Raw genomic sequence first — 17991 nt, 5'->3', positions numbered from 1 at the left:
CTGCAATCTTTGTTTCTATTTTATTACAAAAAGGGGAACTTTTCATGCTTCAGTTGCCTTGACAATGTCAGTCCTCGCTGGTAGAAGAGACGAAAACTCCTCTGAGCAACTGAAGTTTCCTTATTCAGTTGAAGATTGCTATGGTGTAACTCAAGTTGTATTTTCCTTCTCTTGTTAATCCACTTTCCACTCCTCCCACCCTTGTTCTCTTAAGAACCTAGTACAGATTTGTTAGAAATAGTAGTACCTTCTCTCCCCCACCCCAAACGCTACCTGTTCCTTCTTGCTTTGGACTGTCTGCACCTCCTGAAGATTTTGCAGCAATGCTGGACTGCAGTGACTGTGTTCTAGGTGGGTACCAGCACAGTACTTTTCTTACAGCTTTAATATGGAAATAGCATGTGTGGAATTGACTATGCATAAATGCTCAATCACATATGCAACCAGTATGGGGGAGGGGAGGGCTTAAGCAGAGAAGGAGGAAAGCATTTGCAAGGCAAGAGCATGCTGGAGTTTGCTGTGGGGCTCTCTCCCTAGGACTAGCTCTTTTGGTTCAGGGAGTCTTTTTCAGCAAATAATGTATTTGAATTTAGCTTGCGTGGAGGACATTTTTGCTTTTGGAAAATGTTTATAGAAAGTAGTATGTAGAGTATAGCACATTTTGAATCAGAAACAAAATATATACTGTATCAAAATAATATCTATGCTAATGAAATTGTTTGACTGTCTAATAAGATCGCCTCATACAAAACCAAAAATGCTAAATTAAAAAATTAAGGTGGTGTCATAGTGAGGAATACCGTTACTGTTACTATGGAGGGAAAGCACAGTAATAACTGTACTGTTGACCAGTTTCCAGAGTTTAGAAGTTACCGACCATTTTCAAATTTTTTCTCTGATTAGTCACTTTGATTTCTTAAAACCAGCTGCTTTTTTAGGAAATTGCAGTTTTAAGTATAGTGGAAAGCCTGCTGTAGTATGTTCCCTGCAGAACAGAAAGGGGAGAGGTTGTACTTGAATAAATGAGGCATTTTGGGTGACTTGCGATGGATTGAAGTGCTTTGGTTTAGAGAGATGATTTCTCATGGTGATCATATTTTGTGAGGAGTTTTTTCTGTTTACATGAAGAATGACTTTCCTTTTTAGGAAAGTCATCTGATATAAACTATAAGAATTGGATATCTTATCTTAAGCTTGAAACTTTAGCAAATGATTTTATTTCCTGTGTGTCATTTTTTCATTCTTGAAAGTAAAACAGTTATTAATGAATGATAAAGTAAATTTATAGGGCCGAGATAACTGAACTCTTTACAGAAAATATGGCCAAACTCAAGTTAGCAGTAATATTTATCCATCAGAGTCTAAACTACTATCTCAAGGATGCACATGACACAAACAACAAATCTATGTCAGTTAGAAATTCAGTGCAGTAGTAGTTATTTATAGTCAGCAAATTAGACTTGTGATTAGCTAAGTGACATTGGCTTCTGTTAATTTCTCTTACTAATAAAAAGTAAATATTATGAATAATTTACTTATATTTTCTCTTTTGCACTTACCAAGTTTAAAACTAAAAAAAAAGAAAGAAAAATGTCTTTTTAACTATTTTTACCATTTATTTGTAAATGTCAGAAATTATATCTGCTACTTAGGATTGACTCTTAAGTATCATTGAAACAGACTTCCCATCATTGTTTCAGAATTTTATTTATTCTGTTTTGTGTTTGAAGTAATTTTGTAAAACGCCTTTGGAGGTCTTGACAGTTCAATAAAAGGTCCATAGAAAAGTCATATAAAATACATGTGACATAATTTTCAAAATTTTAAGTAGGGAAATTAGGATATGAATTATGCAAGGCCAAGCTTGTTTTGACTTAGACTTTTTGGTTACTGTGGTGTCTGTCCTTCAGAGAATTGTTAAGTCTTTATACATGTTTACTGATTTATTTTTTTTCTACTTTGCTTTAAAATAAATCTTTTATAAAGGAACCATTGAGCATGTATATAATGATAATTAATGATACTTATTAACTTTTGTAAAATTTTGATTAAGCCATATAGAAAGCTAATTTTTACTGAGTTGTACACCTGGTTCTTTTAAACCTTAGTGTGCTTTCAGGTGGTATTTAAATTTTTCTGGATAGTGGGGGAGGAAGTTGTAAAACAACCTCATTTATAACCACAAACATGCAAGTTTGAACACTTTGAACAAGCCAGAGATACCTTAGAACTGCCTAGGCTGATAAGACATGTATCACTTATAAAAATTTATTAGAAAAGATACTGCCCAGTGTTTAGAAAGCATACTGTCCAGTTTCTAGGTTATAAAATATGGAAGAAAGGCTCCTTATGTTTTTCCTCAGTTCTTCTACATGTAGATAATGCAACTGTGGGCAACATGGTTGGAACGTATAATGACTGTTTGACTTCCTAATTAAACATTTCCTGCAGATGTTTTTTAAAAGTCAGTATAATGTAGTTTGATTTGTTCTTAGTTAATGCTTCTTAACAAGGGGGGAAATGTAGAACATACTTGAAATAAGCTTATTTTCATGACAGATACTCTGAGTCTGCTCTGTCTGTCCTGCTCACCTTTGGAAGGAGTAGGGCACAGTTGTTCTTGTCTTCTTTCCTCCATATTTTCTGCAATTGCTGTTAGCAGTTGACAACATTTTACTATGGAAACTACAATCGAATACTCTAAAAAAAGAAGTAACCCTAAATTAGCTGATTCATTTCTAAGTGGGTGTGACTCTTAGAACTGGAGAGATTTTTGTTATGCCTTCTGGTGAAATTTGTTGGGCTGGTTTTTAATGGAGGCCTGTGTTTGGCATCCCACCATGTTGACTCTGATTTGGTTTAAGGGAGTTAAATGATAAGATCATGTGGTTTGGTGTGTTTGGTTTGGTTTGGTTTGGTTTGGTTTGGTTTGGTTTGGTTTGGTTTGGTTTGGTTTGATTTGGTTTTTTGAGACAGGACAGAGTTTGTGTAGCTTTGGCTATCCTGAACTTGCTCTGTAGACCAGGATGGCCATGAACTCATAGTGATCTGCCTGCCTCTGCCTACCTGAGTGCTGGGATTACAGGCCAGTGCCACTGGGCCTTGCCAACAATTTTTTTTCATCTGTTAGATTATTATTAACTATGAATTTGTTTTAGTTAATATCTTTGCTTTTAGAAAAAGAACCATTTGGGAATAATCATACTTTTTTAGATATTTCCTATTTCCCAGTTTATTTTAAACATATATTATATTTGTCTGTTGTAAATAATTTATTTTTTAGCATATCAGGCTGTAATATAATATTTTTCAACTTAGATTTTTCTCTAAAAATTTTAAAAATTTTTAGAAAGACAATTTATTTATGGGTTCTTTTATGATTCAGGAGCTCCTGAATATCTTTTAGATAATCTTTACTCAGTTTGTAATGTAGCTGCCATTTGGGCTTTTTTAAATGAACCACTGTAATATTAGTTAATCTTTGCCTTTGCCATAGTTTTGCCTCCTTCATCTTCACTCGTAGCTTTTTTTTAAACACCTTCTCTATCTTTGGCTTATTGCAGACTCAAGAATGAACAATCCGTCAGAAGCCAATAAGTCATCAATGGAGAGTGGAGATGCCAGCACAGGTAAGAAAACAGTCTCTTATCCCTTTTTATATTAGTTCTCATAGAACTAAAATAAGATTTTATAATTAACTTGGATACATATTTGACAAAAATTCATAGAGATTTATGTATTTGCTTATGAATATGATTTAATACTTTGTAGGGACTAGGTTTTGTTTGTTTAATATTACCTAACTCCTGAGGAGCACTTCATTTATCTGATTTCTTCCATCACAGAAACTACAGAGTAGTTATGGGAATGGTCATTTGGGACACAGTCCTAGATCTGGATTATCGATTTGCCACCTAATAACTGTGTGACTTTAGAGAATTTCCTTTTGAGGCTTAATTTGTCCAGTAGGGTTATTTCATGGGTCATCATAAATATTGAGTGAAAAAAATTATATGTGAAGCGTTAAAGCATTGTACGTGCCAGAAGCTATCAAGTTAAGTTTCTTGGTTATAGGCATAATCTTAGTAGGTGCAGTCTACCCTGCATCGGGTATAAATTATGCTGAAGTTACGATGGTGTCAGTAAGGACACAGCTAATGTGTCCTGTCATTTCACTTTAATAAAAAAAATGTAGACTTGGCCAAACCTTTTATCAGCAGAAAACTAAGTATCATATAAATGAAAAAATTGAAAGTTTTTGAGAGAAAGTTAAACCTATAAAAATATACTCCACCCATCCTTGTAAGTCAGTTAGCTCATAGGACATTTAAAAATATAACTGTCATCTGACAGATATGACACAAGGATTTCCCCAATTTCTGGTGAGGCAAAAATTAAAATATTAAACCATGTTAAGGAAATTGTGGGCAAGGAGCCATAGAAAGTCATTGTTTATAAAGTAAACTAGATTTTTCACTTAGAGAAAGCATTGCCTCTGACTATCATTTCAAAATGTCTAGCTATGGGAGATGGTTAAGAATGACAGTCTCTCTTGGAACTTTGTTTTCCACTGCCCCTAATCATAGACAGAAACTTTGTATTCACAGGAGGGGACTGGGTTGACTCAGCAGAAGTCTTGTTCTTTGTTTGGGAGACTGAGGCTTTCCTGTTGAGCTCTGTCATGTTTACTGTGTTCCTGCTTCTCTCAGGGCTAGCCAAAGAGACTACCTTGGTACCTCTTCCCCAAGACCGGGAAGACCAGCACTGCATACTGTCCCTGTTCCCAACCAGCCTTCTTGTTTCTGTTCCCTGTTTGGCCCCTTCTTTATCTTGTAGCACTGACTTATGCTGATAGAAGTGCCATTGCCAAAGGAGTTGGACTTGTTTGCAGAGAATAACTAGGTAATCAAACCCACAAAGAGACATGGGGAATGTGGGTAGAACTCTCACATCTAAAGAATAGCTTCCAAATTTCCCTAAGGGATAAAAAAATAAATTCAGAATGATTACAGTATGCTCAATTATCTACTCTCAGGCCCCTTGAGAATCTATATTTACTTTTAATACCAAATTTCTGTAACTATCATTTATTGAGTGCCCACAATACTTAATTATAACCTTTGTTGTGTTTTTAAAAAATCCTTAGTGCTGTGCATATTACCTGTTCAGTTAAATTCTTATGACAGGTTAGCTACATCAGGGAAGAGGGAGTTGAAGTATAAAACCAGAGAGAGAATAAAGGCAAGCTTATATTAGCACCCTATATAAGGTTTTCTCCATGAGCTATAATAAATAAAATTGAAAATTTAAGCAACACACCATATGTGTTTAAACCTAAAGTTATGTAAAAGAACTTTATGAGAATTTCTGACTGGAGAATTTGTTGAAATTGTTTAAATTCTTGTCTTGTGACAGTATGGAATGTGCAACAGACTCCTTTTCATAGAGCTGAGAATTATCAGTATATGTAGTTTTTTTGCATGTGTATGTTTTGTTATTTGTTTGTTTTTAGAAACAGTGACTCAACTATGTAGCCCTGGTTGTCCTGGAACACTTTACATAAATTAAAACAAACAAACAAAAAAGCAGGCTGGCCTTGAAACTCCTAAAGATCCTGGTGCCTCTGTCTCAAGAGTACTGGGATAAAAGTTGTGTGCCACACTTTCAGGCAGATACTTAAGACCATAATACATTTTCCTAGAATTCTTTGCTTTCATACCACCAGCGATGCCAGTTAATACTTTTTTTTCTCTACAAAGAGAAAATTAAGTTTTTTTGTAAGATCTCTGCTATAGATCAAAGATGAGCGGATTATTGCCCTGAGAGGCAAAGCAGCTCACTTTCTGTGTATCTACTGCAGTGTGCAGTACCTTCATAGACACAGGCTGTTCCCATATTTGGAACATTACATTCACTTTGAATAATAACAGTTTTATCAACTTCTTAATGTTAGGGGTCTGCTGCTATACTCTTGGCACTCCCTGCTATTGTGTGTTAGTTAGTTAGTTAGTTGGTTGGTTGGTTGGTTATTTAATTATTTTAGAAATATAGACATACATTTGAGTTTTGTTTTGTAGATTAGATTATCATGTTTGTATTAGATATAAAATTAGTTTGTTTTTTTTTTTAATAGGATGTGATAGGTCAGCCTATAATACCAGCAGTTGGAAAACTGAGGCAAGAAAACTTTGAGGCCAGTCTAGGCTGTATAACAAGACCTTGCCTCAGAAAAAGAAAAATGCAGTGGGCAGCATTTCTGCCATGATGATAAAGAAAATAATGGCTTATTTAGATCATTTGATGCCTTTGTTTTGATTTTAATATTAAAATACAATAAACGCATAGGCTCTCATTTGTTTAGTAATTTAATTATGATTTTTTTGTAGCTTGTGAAAAATTCCAAATTTTAAAGACACTAACCTTTATTATTTTATAAAACCGAAGTCTAAAACTATAGATTTAGTAAACTTTTGTGTTGACATTATTTCCTGAAATGCTCACAGTTGTGCTAATTTTGATTTGTAAGACTTTAAGGGTAATGAGAAGTAAAGTTCAGGGAAATCTGACTATGCATTTTAGACAAATAATCTTTATGTGTTCACAGAAATCTGTGGTTTGGACTTGTTCAGGTTTGCCTGTTTTTTATAGAAAGTGTTATAATTGGTATTATTAGATTCAGAACAAACAGGTGAGACTCCCAGTCTTCAGAGGGTTAGCAGCTCACCAAGAGCCCAGGCAAAAGTGGTGCTGCATCGATTATGGTGATCCAAGAGCAGGCATAGAGAAGCAACATTGCTTCATTAAGTGGCCTTCCTTCCTTCCTTCCTTCCTTCCTTCCTTCCTTCCTTCCTTCCTTCCTTCCTTCCTTTTTAGTTATTTTTGAAGCAGGGTGTAGTTTGGAATGCCTTTAGTCTCAGCACCTGGAATGAAGTTACAAAGAAATAAACACCATGCACCAAAATAAACTAGATTCAAAAGATTATCCATTCAGGACAGAAGCTGTAAAGCTTCCTTCGCATTGGATTTTATATTTTTATGCAGTATACACTACCAAAAACAAAAAACAAAAAGTCCACGTCAGAGTTAGAACTACAAAAGCAATTAGCTTTGGGTGTTTTTTCATAACTTGTATGCATTCCTTACATTCAGTCCTTCCTTATCCCCTGATGCCCTTTCTTTTCTACCTGTTACACTGTACCCACATGTACATTTATTTGCACATACTGCCTAGATTTCACATAGGAGAATATAATGCTTTTCTCTGAGATTGTGTGACCTTGTTTAATATTACATGATTAGAGTCCCGTTAATTTTCCTGCAATTTTTTATTACATTTTTCTTTAGAACTGAACAGTTTTTCATCTTACATATCAAATTTTTATTAACTAGTCATATGTTGACAGATAACTAGACTGATTTGAATTCCTTGCTCTAGTGAATAAAGCAGCAATGGCAGTTGTAAATATCTCTATGATTGAGTGTGGAGTTCTGGATATGTGCCCAGGAGTGAAATAACAGGATCATGTAATAGTTCTATTTTTCATTATTTGAGAAATTTCCAAGCTGATTTCCACAATGGCTATACTAATTTGCATCTCTCAGCAGTGAATAACACTTTCTTACCACTTCTTCTCCCAACATTTGTCAGATTTATTGATGATAGCCATTCTCAATGGAGTGAGGTTGTATCTCAAAGTAGTTCAAATTTTCATTTCCCCTATGGCTAGGATATTAATACTTTAAATATAGTTATTGACCATTTATGGTTTTTTTGTTTGTTTTTTGTTGTTGGTTTGTTTTTTTTGTTTGTTTGTTTGTTTTTGTTTTTTTAGTGTCTATTCAGTTATCTGCCCATTTGTTAATTGTCAGTTTTATTTCTTTGGTATTTGACTTCTGCAGTTTTTAAATTCTGTCTGAAGTGCAATGAAGATTTTTTTTCTGCCATTCCTAAGCTGTTTGCTCTGTTGATTAAGTATTTCTTTAATGATTTTTAAATGTGTGTATTGGGCAGTTTAAATGAACCACCATTGAGAAAGTGTACAATAAAACAGGCGCGTTGGGAACCAGAGTTTGGATCCCAAAAAATGCACATAAATGTTGGTGGGTGTACCTCTAATTCCAGCCTTGGAAGACAGTGGTGGAGTGTTCTGAGTGTAAGCTGCTTAGTGATGCTAGACATCCATTTTATCACTGGGTCGGATTGAGAGGATTTTATTGCTGATTCTGATTGAGTGAATATGGTGCAAGAGTGATCAAGTCTGATTCCCAATTTCAACTTCATGTAGAGCGCACCCATGCATAGGAACATGCATGTACACACATGCACGGAAAATTAAAGACCAGAAAAACTATGATGACAGCAAGGGGAGAACAAATAAGTGTTGTGGGCTATTAATATTTAATATTGGTTTATCTTTTAGTTAATCAGAGGTTATTCCTAAACCAGCTGTATACCCAAATCACCACACAGAGACGAGGATTTATTTAATTAACCAGAGCACAGTGTTGGGCTTACTCCATCCTAGACCTCCAAGTCTGCATAGCTTCCTCCCATTCAGAATTTCCAACCTTATACTTGCTTTTAGTCATATCTTAGGTCTGGTTCATCTTTCCTCCAGGTTCCAAGTCCTGTCCTGCCGATTTCTCGATTCCTTCTCCTCCCTTCCAGATGAGGATGGTCCCACCCTTTTGTCTCTGCTGCACAGCACTGGACAACTGTTTAGTTGACAATTACAGAGAACAAATGGTGGCATGTTTACACAAACTTGAGACAGGCGATGCTTAGAATAAACATCACAATGCAATGTCTGAATTGAAACCAGGTAATGGGGTAGAGAAATCAGCATTTAAATGAACAAGGACAGATTGTATACTTTCCATAAGAATATTATACCAACAAAGAAGTATATAGAATAAAAGATTAACTTTACAGATGAAGTTGGGAAGAAGAAAGGAATACTGCATTTTGTTTCCTGTTCTCTAGATACCTACTATAACCAGGGGGATCACTGAAGTAGATAAAATAATGATTTTTATATCAAATTCATCTTACATAAAAATACATATAAAATATAAGCAGTCAACATTGAGACTGTTCAGTAAGAAGTATGTGATTCATGAGAATTTGTTTCCAGTTGTAAGGTAGAGTTCATGCTACCCATTGAAGACTGGTTTTGCATTTAAATATAATGGCACTTTACCTTCAGCATGAAGAAACAGTAAAAGCTAAGATGAGGTGAAAGTTGTACCAAGTACCTGTGATTCCTTTAAAAAAAAAAAAAAAAGAAAAGGTAAGATATGTTATATGTTTTGCAGATCCTTCTCCAGTTAGTCATTATCAGGCTTACAGAATTGTATTTTCATAGACTTTAATTTGGTCATCATTACCATTGGCTTACTAGAATATTTAAGATGGTTGGGTGTGTTTGTTCATTGAATTTGTAGTCAGTTAACTATCTTTTTCATTGGAATTGATCCTCTATCTTGCTGCATGCAGGCATGATTCTCATACATGTGCATGTAAAGGTCAGAGCAGGATGCTAGGTTTCCTGTTGCTTTCCCCCTTGTTGCAATGAGAAAGGTTTCTCAAGCTTGTTATCTTGACTAGATTGGCTGGCCAGCAAACTCTCCTCACCTTCCTGCCTCTACCCTCCATGCTGGGGTTTACTTGATGGCTAGGGATTCAAACTTAGGTCCTCACAGTTGTAGACCAAGTGCTTTTACTCACTGGGCCATCTCACCAGCCCTGTATCCTCTCTTTTTTTTTTTTTTTCCTTTTTTCACTAATGCTTTTTATTCAAATGACTTCCCCTATGACAATATCAAAGTCTCCCTAGCAAAAAAGCCAACGTGGTTTAATTATATAAGCCAGTGTACATTTAAGAAATATCACCCCAAAAGTTTTTGTTGTAAGAAGTCCTCACAACCAGTGATTTCTTCATTTTGTACTATTTATTAGTGATATAGCTGGTGGCTACTAACCCTATCCCTAGGAAGATAGGAAAAAAGATATACTCGCCCCAGGTAGGGAGCAAACAACCGACCAAAGCAAAGATAACACCACGTCTAACTTAGTGAGCCAGTGAGTTTGCGGGTAATTACAGAAATATAGGTGAAAGGTTACTTACTGGAGCAGAAGTGACTCAGACAGCTGCATCACTAAAGCCTACTCTAGCATAAGTGAGACTCATGAAAACTGAAGTCTGGAGTTTTCTCTTAACAGTTAGTTTACAGGCAGCTGGACAGGTTGGAGAAGGTATCTTCCAGGTAGTTCAGCTTGTAGTGTCTCTTGGCAGTCTTTACTGCTTATATAAACTCGGGGAGAGATAGGCCAACTGCATCAGGCTCAGTATCAGGGACTTCTTCAAGCTTCTAGGATGTTTACTACCTGAGTCCTGACATGCTTCCCTGAGGAAGAAATATGTCAGCTCAGAGGAAATTACTATACATAAACACAAAAGATAACCAGACATCATTTTCTCTAACATAAAGAATATGATCCCAAAAGACCAGGACATTAGTGGATATAACTGCTGTTCTTTAATAATTTAAGAACTTGATACCTTCAGTCTGAACTTTGGAAACATTTTCAGATGAAATTCTCATAAAACCTAACCAGTACAATTACAGATTTCAGATTCTGGACTATCTTTCCTTTGAATTTAGGTTTTTTTGTAGGGGCTATTTCTAATATTTTTCATTCATCATTATTAATAGTAACATAATGTTTATTGCCTATTTTATTGTGTGAACTACATTCTTCATTGACAAGATACTTTTACAAGCCCCCAAATTGAAATCCCAATACTAGTATTTATTGGAGTACTTTCATAGTAAAGTTTTAAATAGTAGGAAATTCTATGGCAGTGGTTCTCAACCTGTGGGTCATAGCCCCTTTGACAAACTTCTGTCTCTTAAAATATTTACATTGTGATTCATAACAGTAGCAAAATTATAGTTATGAAGTAGCAACTTTTTTGTTGTTGTTGTTTGGGCTTAGCAAACATAAGAAACTGCTGCAACATTAGGAAGGTTGAGAACCACTGTTCTGTGAACCACTGTTCAGAACAAATGTTCTGAAAGTGGCTGGAGAGCTTCCAGAGAGCCTTGAGAGCAGAGTTAAGCATAGATTACTCTGTTCTTTTGCTCTAAAAGCAGACATCAAAAACCTCTAGTGCTTAATTGTTAGGTCTCACTCAAAACATACTGTTTCTAAGAGGTTCTTACCACTACATATTGAGAGATTTGCTGTGGTTCTATCCATGTGCACATGTGGCAAACAGCAAAGGAGCTACAATTACTGAACTTTAAAGAATAGTGGCACTGGTTTGATTGTGCACACTTTTAACCCAGTACTTGGGAGGCAGAAGCAGACAGATCTCTGTGAGTTCAAGGCCAGCCTAGACTTTACATAGCCAGTTCCAGAACAAGCAGAGCTATAGAGAGCCCCTTGTCCAAACAAATAAACAAACAAATAAATAACGATGGTGCTGAATTTTGATTATACTTTTATAGTAAGTGAACGAGAAAGCAATTCATTTTTTAACAAGAGATAGCCCGCTAACAAACTTAGAATTTTAAAAGTCGTGTCCATTTAATTCATTACTAACTAAAGTGTATAATACTAATAAGATTTGTAGGCACAAATTATCAGAAAATGTCTGTAACTTTCTCCTTCCTTAAAGGACTGCTTAGCTTGATGTCATTTTTCACAATTTGTTTTCCAACAGGAATAAAAAAAAATTTTCTTTATAAAAGAAATTTCCATCCATGTTATATTTTACATCTTGCTTGAAGCAAAAATCTAGACTCCATTGCTCTTTCGGTTAAACCTGTTATTATATAGCATCCTGGCCTAAAGAATTGGCCATAGAAATTGAGAGTCAAATTTAATGAGGCAGTGTTGGGGGTGAGAGGAGGTGGCCAGTGAGGAGATTTTGAGGGAGTAAAATAAAAAACAAGGAAAGATTGGAATCTAAAATGAAGACTTGTATTGGTATGAGGCTGGGGCGTGATGCAATGCTTTGAGGAGGGACTGCCCAGGAGAGGAGTGGAATATAAAGTGATACTTTCAGCTCTGAAAATGTTATATTCAGAGAATGTTGTAGTATTTGAAGGGGAAGTACAAGATAAAGAGAGCAGTAGGATCCAGAAGAAGGAGCCCTGCGTATGAAGGGTCCTAAAAAGGGAGTTCCTTCGAGGAAGAGAGTAGACTAAGCTGAAAGAAGGACCCATCACAGCCCCATCATTGAAAGGGCTGGCAGATGAAGGAGCCCCATAGCAGTATTGTGTCCAATAGCTGCAAAGGCTCAGCCAACCTGAGTTGCAAGAAACCTTGTCTTAAAAACAAACCAGAAAGGCAATTTATTTTTTCGTTTCCAAATACTTGTATAGTTTCCATAGTTTCTCTTGCTGCTGATGGTTTTATTTCCATTTGATTGGATAAGACACAAAAAGTTACTTTAGCTCCTTTTTTATTTGTTAAGGCTTACTTTAACTTAAGGCTACTTTTGTAAGGAATATTCTGTACATATCTGTTAAGCCCATTTAATTTATGACGTAGTTTAACTCTAAAACTTCTTTTTGACTTTTAGATTGGATGACCTACGTAAAGCTGAAAATAGAAGCTGGGTACACTCCTATAATCCCAGCACTCAGGGAGGCAGAGGCAGGCAGATCTCTGTGAGTTTGAGGCCAGCCTGGTCTACAAAGGAAGTACAGGACAGCCAAAGCTACACAGAGAAACCTTGTCTCAAAAAACTAAATAACAACAACAGCAATAATAATAATAGTTTAAAAAATATGAGAATAGAATATTAAAGTTGCCCGTGTTTATTTTGTCAGAGCTTATCAGCCCTTTTATACCCATTAGTGTTTATTTGATAAAATTGGGAGGTCCTATATTCTATGCATGTATGTTTACAATTGTTGTGTGTTCTTGATGGAATATTTAGCTAGCATGAAGTGGCCTTTTTTTGTGATTCTGTTTTGAAGTCCATGTTACTAGATTTAAGACCAGTTCCACCAAGCTTATTTTTTACTTTTATTCACCTGATTAACTGACTTCCATCCTATAACTCTCAGTCTGTGTCTAACTGTATATAATATGTTTCTTGGCAACAATAGTCTGATCCAGTTAGCCAGTCTGTTGGTGAGTTGATGTTATTTACATGTAAGGTTGATTCTGAGAAATGTTTACTGATTTGATTGGTTGTTTTTCTGGTCACCTGGATTATTTGTTCTTTTCTTTCTCCCTTACTAGTAAGGTTTCTGGTTTACTGTGTATCTTTCTTCTCTGTATATAATATTCCTTTATGTATCTTATATAGTGCTAGCTTGGTTGACATAACTGTTGTAGTTTGTGCTTATCCTGAAATGCCTGTATTGCATTGCTCTGTTTAGCATTCTTAGCTGGCAGGAGTTGAAATATGTCATTCCATCCTTCCCTGGCTATTAGATTGCTGACAAGATATCAGATACTACCCTGATATCTTTGACTTTGTAGATAAGTTGGCATTTTCCCCCTTAATTTTAAGTAGTTTGTTTGGTTTGTGTTTTAACATCTGACTATAAAAGTTGTAGTGGTGTGTTTCTCTCTTCATGCCTGTTTTTCTCTGGACTTGAGATGTTTTCTGCTGTAATTTTATAGATGAAGTGCTCTGCCTTTACTGGGTAGTCTCAGTTGTTACCCCTCTAGGTTTGGTCTCTTACTAGTTCCTCGGGGCTGTGGACTGTTGGGATTATTGCATGGGTCCCTACCTCCCACATGCTCATGCCACGCTGATGTTTCAGTATAGTGTTCAGTCTTGCTCTCTGCTCGTAATCTGACTTCTGCTTGGTTGATTCCACTGGTAATATTTTCTACTGGTTGTGATTTGGTTCGTTGAGTTTTTCACTTCTGACATTTTTTTTTCCTGTTTTCTCAGTCTCAATTTTTTCGTTGAAATTTTTTTCACAGTGCTTGCTTTCTCCCATACTGCTCTCTTTCTCCTCTGCTTTGCTGGGTTTTTCTTTTATGTTGCCAACTCTCCAGAGACTGGACTAAATTTGTCTGCTTGATTTTGTCTTCCTCGAAGTTACTGTTCATTTTTATTTAGTGAACTTTGGAAATTCTACTGATTTCACTGTCTTTGAATTCAGTAATTATGTTAGTTAGGATCCTTTAGAGAAGTAATATTGCCTCACTTTTTCGTAGTTTTTGTGTTTCTGGGTTGTGCTTTGTGTATCTGTTGTCTTAGACATCTCTTCAAGTTTTATTAAGGAGTCTTATTGTTGAGCCTGATCTTGGGGATCAATCCCCAACATCATTCAGTGAGGAGGAAACAAACTTATCATAGCATCAACATCAGACTGCATAAGAGACAAAAATACACTTAAAAGTCAGTTAAAGCCCATCAGTCTATAACCACTGAGCATTAAGTAGACAATGGAAAAACTAATTTAGAATGCACTAAACAAATTTTCAGGATAAATATGGAAATATAAATAAATAAGATAAGAAAAAGGGTGAAAATAGAGTAGAGAAGAAGTTAAATAAAAAAAAAGAGATTGAAGGTGAGTATTATGGTTAGGGAAGATCAGAAAAGATAAAATGAGAAGTGAACAACAATAAAAATGCTACTGAACGTTTAGTAGAGATCGAAATGGAAACACAGGACAAAGAAAGGGATTAAGTAAAAGAAAAATGATTGCCCAGCAGTGAGGCAGTGAGAGAAACCATACAAAGTATATAAGGAAAGTGCATGAAATGAAATATAAAATAAAACATTTAGAATATGATGATGTAAAAAAAACTGGTTAGGAGTGGAATAAAAAGAGAGCTGGGTCCTCTAGCATTGAAGATGGCTGATTACATGTGCAGGGAGAGGTTGAGGAGAGAGTCAGGCAGATTTCGTCCTTATCTTTTGTGTGGCTTATGCTGGTACTGAGCACAGGCGGGACAGTATCTGCTAGAGCTAGCTTCTCTTCATTTCTTTGCCTTCTTTCATACCAGTGGCCCAAGCTTTGTAATCTGTGGGCTGGGCCAGTCCCACCACTTTCCAGAAGCCTTGCAATTCATACCCCCTGAGGTGAGTACTGCTCTGTTTTGAAGTCATTGTCCCTGGGTTTGGCAGTGTGGGAAGCTACAACAGTAGGCGGTGGACCTGTGTTTACATTTTGAACACCTAAAAGTAATCACTTGCTAAAGCATGTCGTGGTGGATATCGAATAAACTCCTGGAGCTTCAGAGTTTTCGGGTTCTATGGCAGTGAATGGCAGTGGGTGGCCTGGGAAGTTGGATCCACTTGTAGACCTCAGGCTCAGGGCTGTGTTCAGTTGTGTGATCTGCTTCAAGCAGTGGAGAGCAACATTGTTTTTTTCTGTGCACTGCACCACCTGAGCTGACTCTCCTTCCTCCTGAACCTCTGGGCTTGTCATTGCTCTTTCTGTGTCAGGCCCTGGGGATTGTGGCAGATTACATCTCTGTCTCACTGCCAGGCACCTGGCTTACCTTTTCAAAAAGCCAAGTGTTTCCCCTCCTCTTTTGAGGGATGAACACTCAATGGTTAAGGTGTAGGAAAATAGCTGAATAACTCTCTTGTCAGTATTTGTTGCATTGAGTCCTCATTACATTAGGTATATTAAATAAAGGTTATATAGCATTTTAGGTATGCTCCAATTTTCACATAAAAAAGACATCTCATATCTGCAAGTTAGATGGAATTTCTAATTTAAAAACTATGTTATTAATTGTTACTAGAAGCAAAGGTTTCAGAATAGGTGAAATATATGTAATGTGTATCTGCACATTCCTAGAGTCACTAACAGAATGGGGATAGGAGCAAGCAAGTGGACTAGACTGGTAGTACTCCTCAGACCCGAGAGAAACGGTATCTTGTTATAAATGCGTATTTTTTCCAGGGCTTGGGTTTTCAGAACAAATCATTTTTGTTCTTTTGAAAGTAGGGAATTTTTGCAAGTATTTCTAGGATTAGAAAAATTTTCAACTCTACATATATTTTTACATTGAATTAGTTGTGATTTGTGTAGTTCTGATGTTGGATCTGACACTCACAGTAACACATGTATTCTTACGTATGTAGAAAAATAATCTAACGTTAGGGAAAAAAAAAGAAACTTTCTATTTCAAGTGTCATATGTCCTGAAGAGATTAATCTAAGTTTAATTTCTCAATGGAATGATCCGTTTGGAAACTATTAATGTTATTTGTTAAGTAGTGATTTTGTGTGCTAAGAAAAAATAAAAACAGGTTTAAAAGGAGTTAAAATTTGGGGAAGATTATTTATAGTTAGTTGGGCCCCTAAAGTCATCCCAAAGAAAGTAAATCCCAGAATTTAGTGAATAATACCTGTGACTTTCAGGGCCAGAGAAGATGGCAGCACCTGTGTCTGTTCCTGATAACAGTATCATCACCTTAAAATCTGCTCCGGCATTGCTCGCCCTTCTCCCTCTCACCCACCTATATGATATGTAATGCTCTGATTTACACATTCTTAGGTAATGTTCAGAGGATACAGATTTCCATTTTTACTTGTGAAGAATGACAACAGGAGTGGAATAAACAAGAGTGCTATCTGTCCCCTACCAATAATAATAATTATAATCCTGGGTAAAAATGAGTCTCCTGTACTGCTTTGGAGATGACATTGAGAGGAAAGGAAAAAAGGAAGGTGCTGGCGCCACTCAAGCCGCGGAGTGGAGCGGGGCTCTACCGAAGCAGTGGTGTGTCTCCAGTTCCTCTTTTTTTATTTTCTTGGACTCTTCCAGTTTTACCATTTTCTAAAATGTCATATAAATTAAATCGTCCTAATGTACCCTGTAGTCTCACTTCTCTGACCAAGCATAGCAGATTGGAGAATCATCTATATGGTGTTTGTTGGCTCACTTTTATTTCTCTTGTTGCTCACCAAATGTTAGAGAAGTACGAAATACAGTTTTGTAGTAAAGAAAAGGTATAGATTTATGGCTTCTAATTCAAGGGGAAGGAAGCAGAAAGGAAAACTGACGTACCGAAAATGGAAGATGCTGAAGTGAGTTCAGAGCTCAGTGCTGGGACCTCCTAATTGGGGGAGGGAATCATGGCATATTGGGTCCCTCCTTGCTGCTTCTGAGGAGAGACAGAACTTCAAGAGAGATGCAGCAATTCTTAAACTTAATCCAAATATCTCTTAGCTGGGCCTGGGCCTTGGCCTTGTAACTGTCCTCGGGCTCATCTCTGTCACAGTCTTCATTCTATATTCCCACATATTTCTTCTTTTTCTGTCTTTTTTCTGACTGTGTTTATGAATGAAACTGGCTTGTTTTTTGTTTTTCTTTTCTTTTTTTTATACTTATAGTTGCCAGATCATGGTCTCCAGATTATGCTGACTTCTGTGAATGAGATAGAAAGTATTTTGTGTTTTGTTCTGTTGATACTGATCTCTGGGGTAAATGTGTAAATGATTTGAAATAATTATTCATTGAACTTTTGGAATCATTTCTTAGTAAAGTTATCTAGACATTGTGTTCTCTTTGGGAGGGGTTTTTTTTGGGGGGGGCCTACCAATTCAGTTTCTTTAAATGTAAGATTCTTACATTTTCTATTTCTTCTTGAGTTAGCCTTGATAAATTCTGTTTTCTGGGGAGTTATCCATGTCTGTGCTTCAGTTTTATTAGCTGAAGCGGTTTATGAAGTTCTGTTATTATCTGTATGCATATGGAGGTCACATGTGGAGGTCAGAGGACAGACTCTAGTCTTTACCTCCAGCTGAGTTTGAGAAAGGATCTCTTGTTCAGTGCTAGTCATGCCATGGTAGCTGGCCTACAAGCGTCTGAGGGCTCTCCTGTCAGAATTACAGGTATCTGCTACTATGTCTGATTTTTAGGTAGCTTCTGTATAGCCAAACTCGGGTCTTTAGGCACCTCCCCAGTCCTGCAGCAGTTGAAATATGCCTTTTCTGCTGTCCTTAACTTCTTTACTTGATTCCCTTTATTCTCTTATTTTATCAGAAA

At 36.4% G+C, this 17991-nt stretch overlaps 1 protein-coding gene across 8 annotated transcripts in view; it reads left to right on the top strand.

Moving 5' to 3' along the window:
- Window positions 1–17991, top strand: part of Pou2f1 (POU class 2 homeobox 1) — a 142491-nt gene that overhangs the window by 66402 nt on the left and 58098 nt on the right. For 6 of the 8 annotated variants that reach the window (XM_060364613.1, XM_060364611.1, XM_060364614.1 and 3 more), the window contains one exon: window positions 3564–3629. In XM_060364613.1, the coding sequence (XP_060220596.1) occupies window positions 3572–3629 (58 nt within the window). In that variant the 5' untranslated portion in view covers window positions 3564–3571. Of the gene's footprint in view, window positions 1–312; window positions 352–3563; window positions 3630–17991 lie in introns of all 8 variants that reach the window. The other 2 variants (XM_060364608.1, XM_060364610.1) reach the window with 1 other exon arrangement.

The sequence above is a fragment of the Meriones unguiculatus genome, chromosome 11 (genome assembly GCF_030254825.1).
Source record: "Meriones unguiculatus strain TT.TT164.6M chromosome 11, Bangor_MerUng_6.1, whole genome shotgun sequence".
Classification (NCBI taxonomy): domain Eukaryota; kingdom Metazoa; phylum Chordata; class Mammalia; order Rodentia; family Muridae; genus Meriones; species Meriones unguiculatus.
Note: the sequence above shows the minus strand (reverse complement) of the source record. Positions and strands in the feature narration are given on the sequence as shown.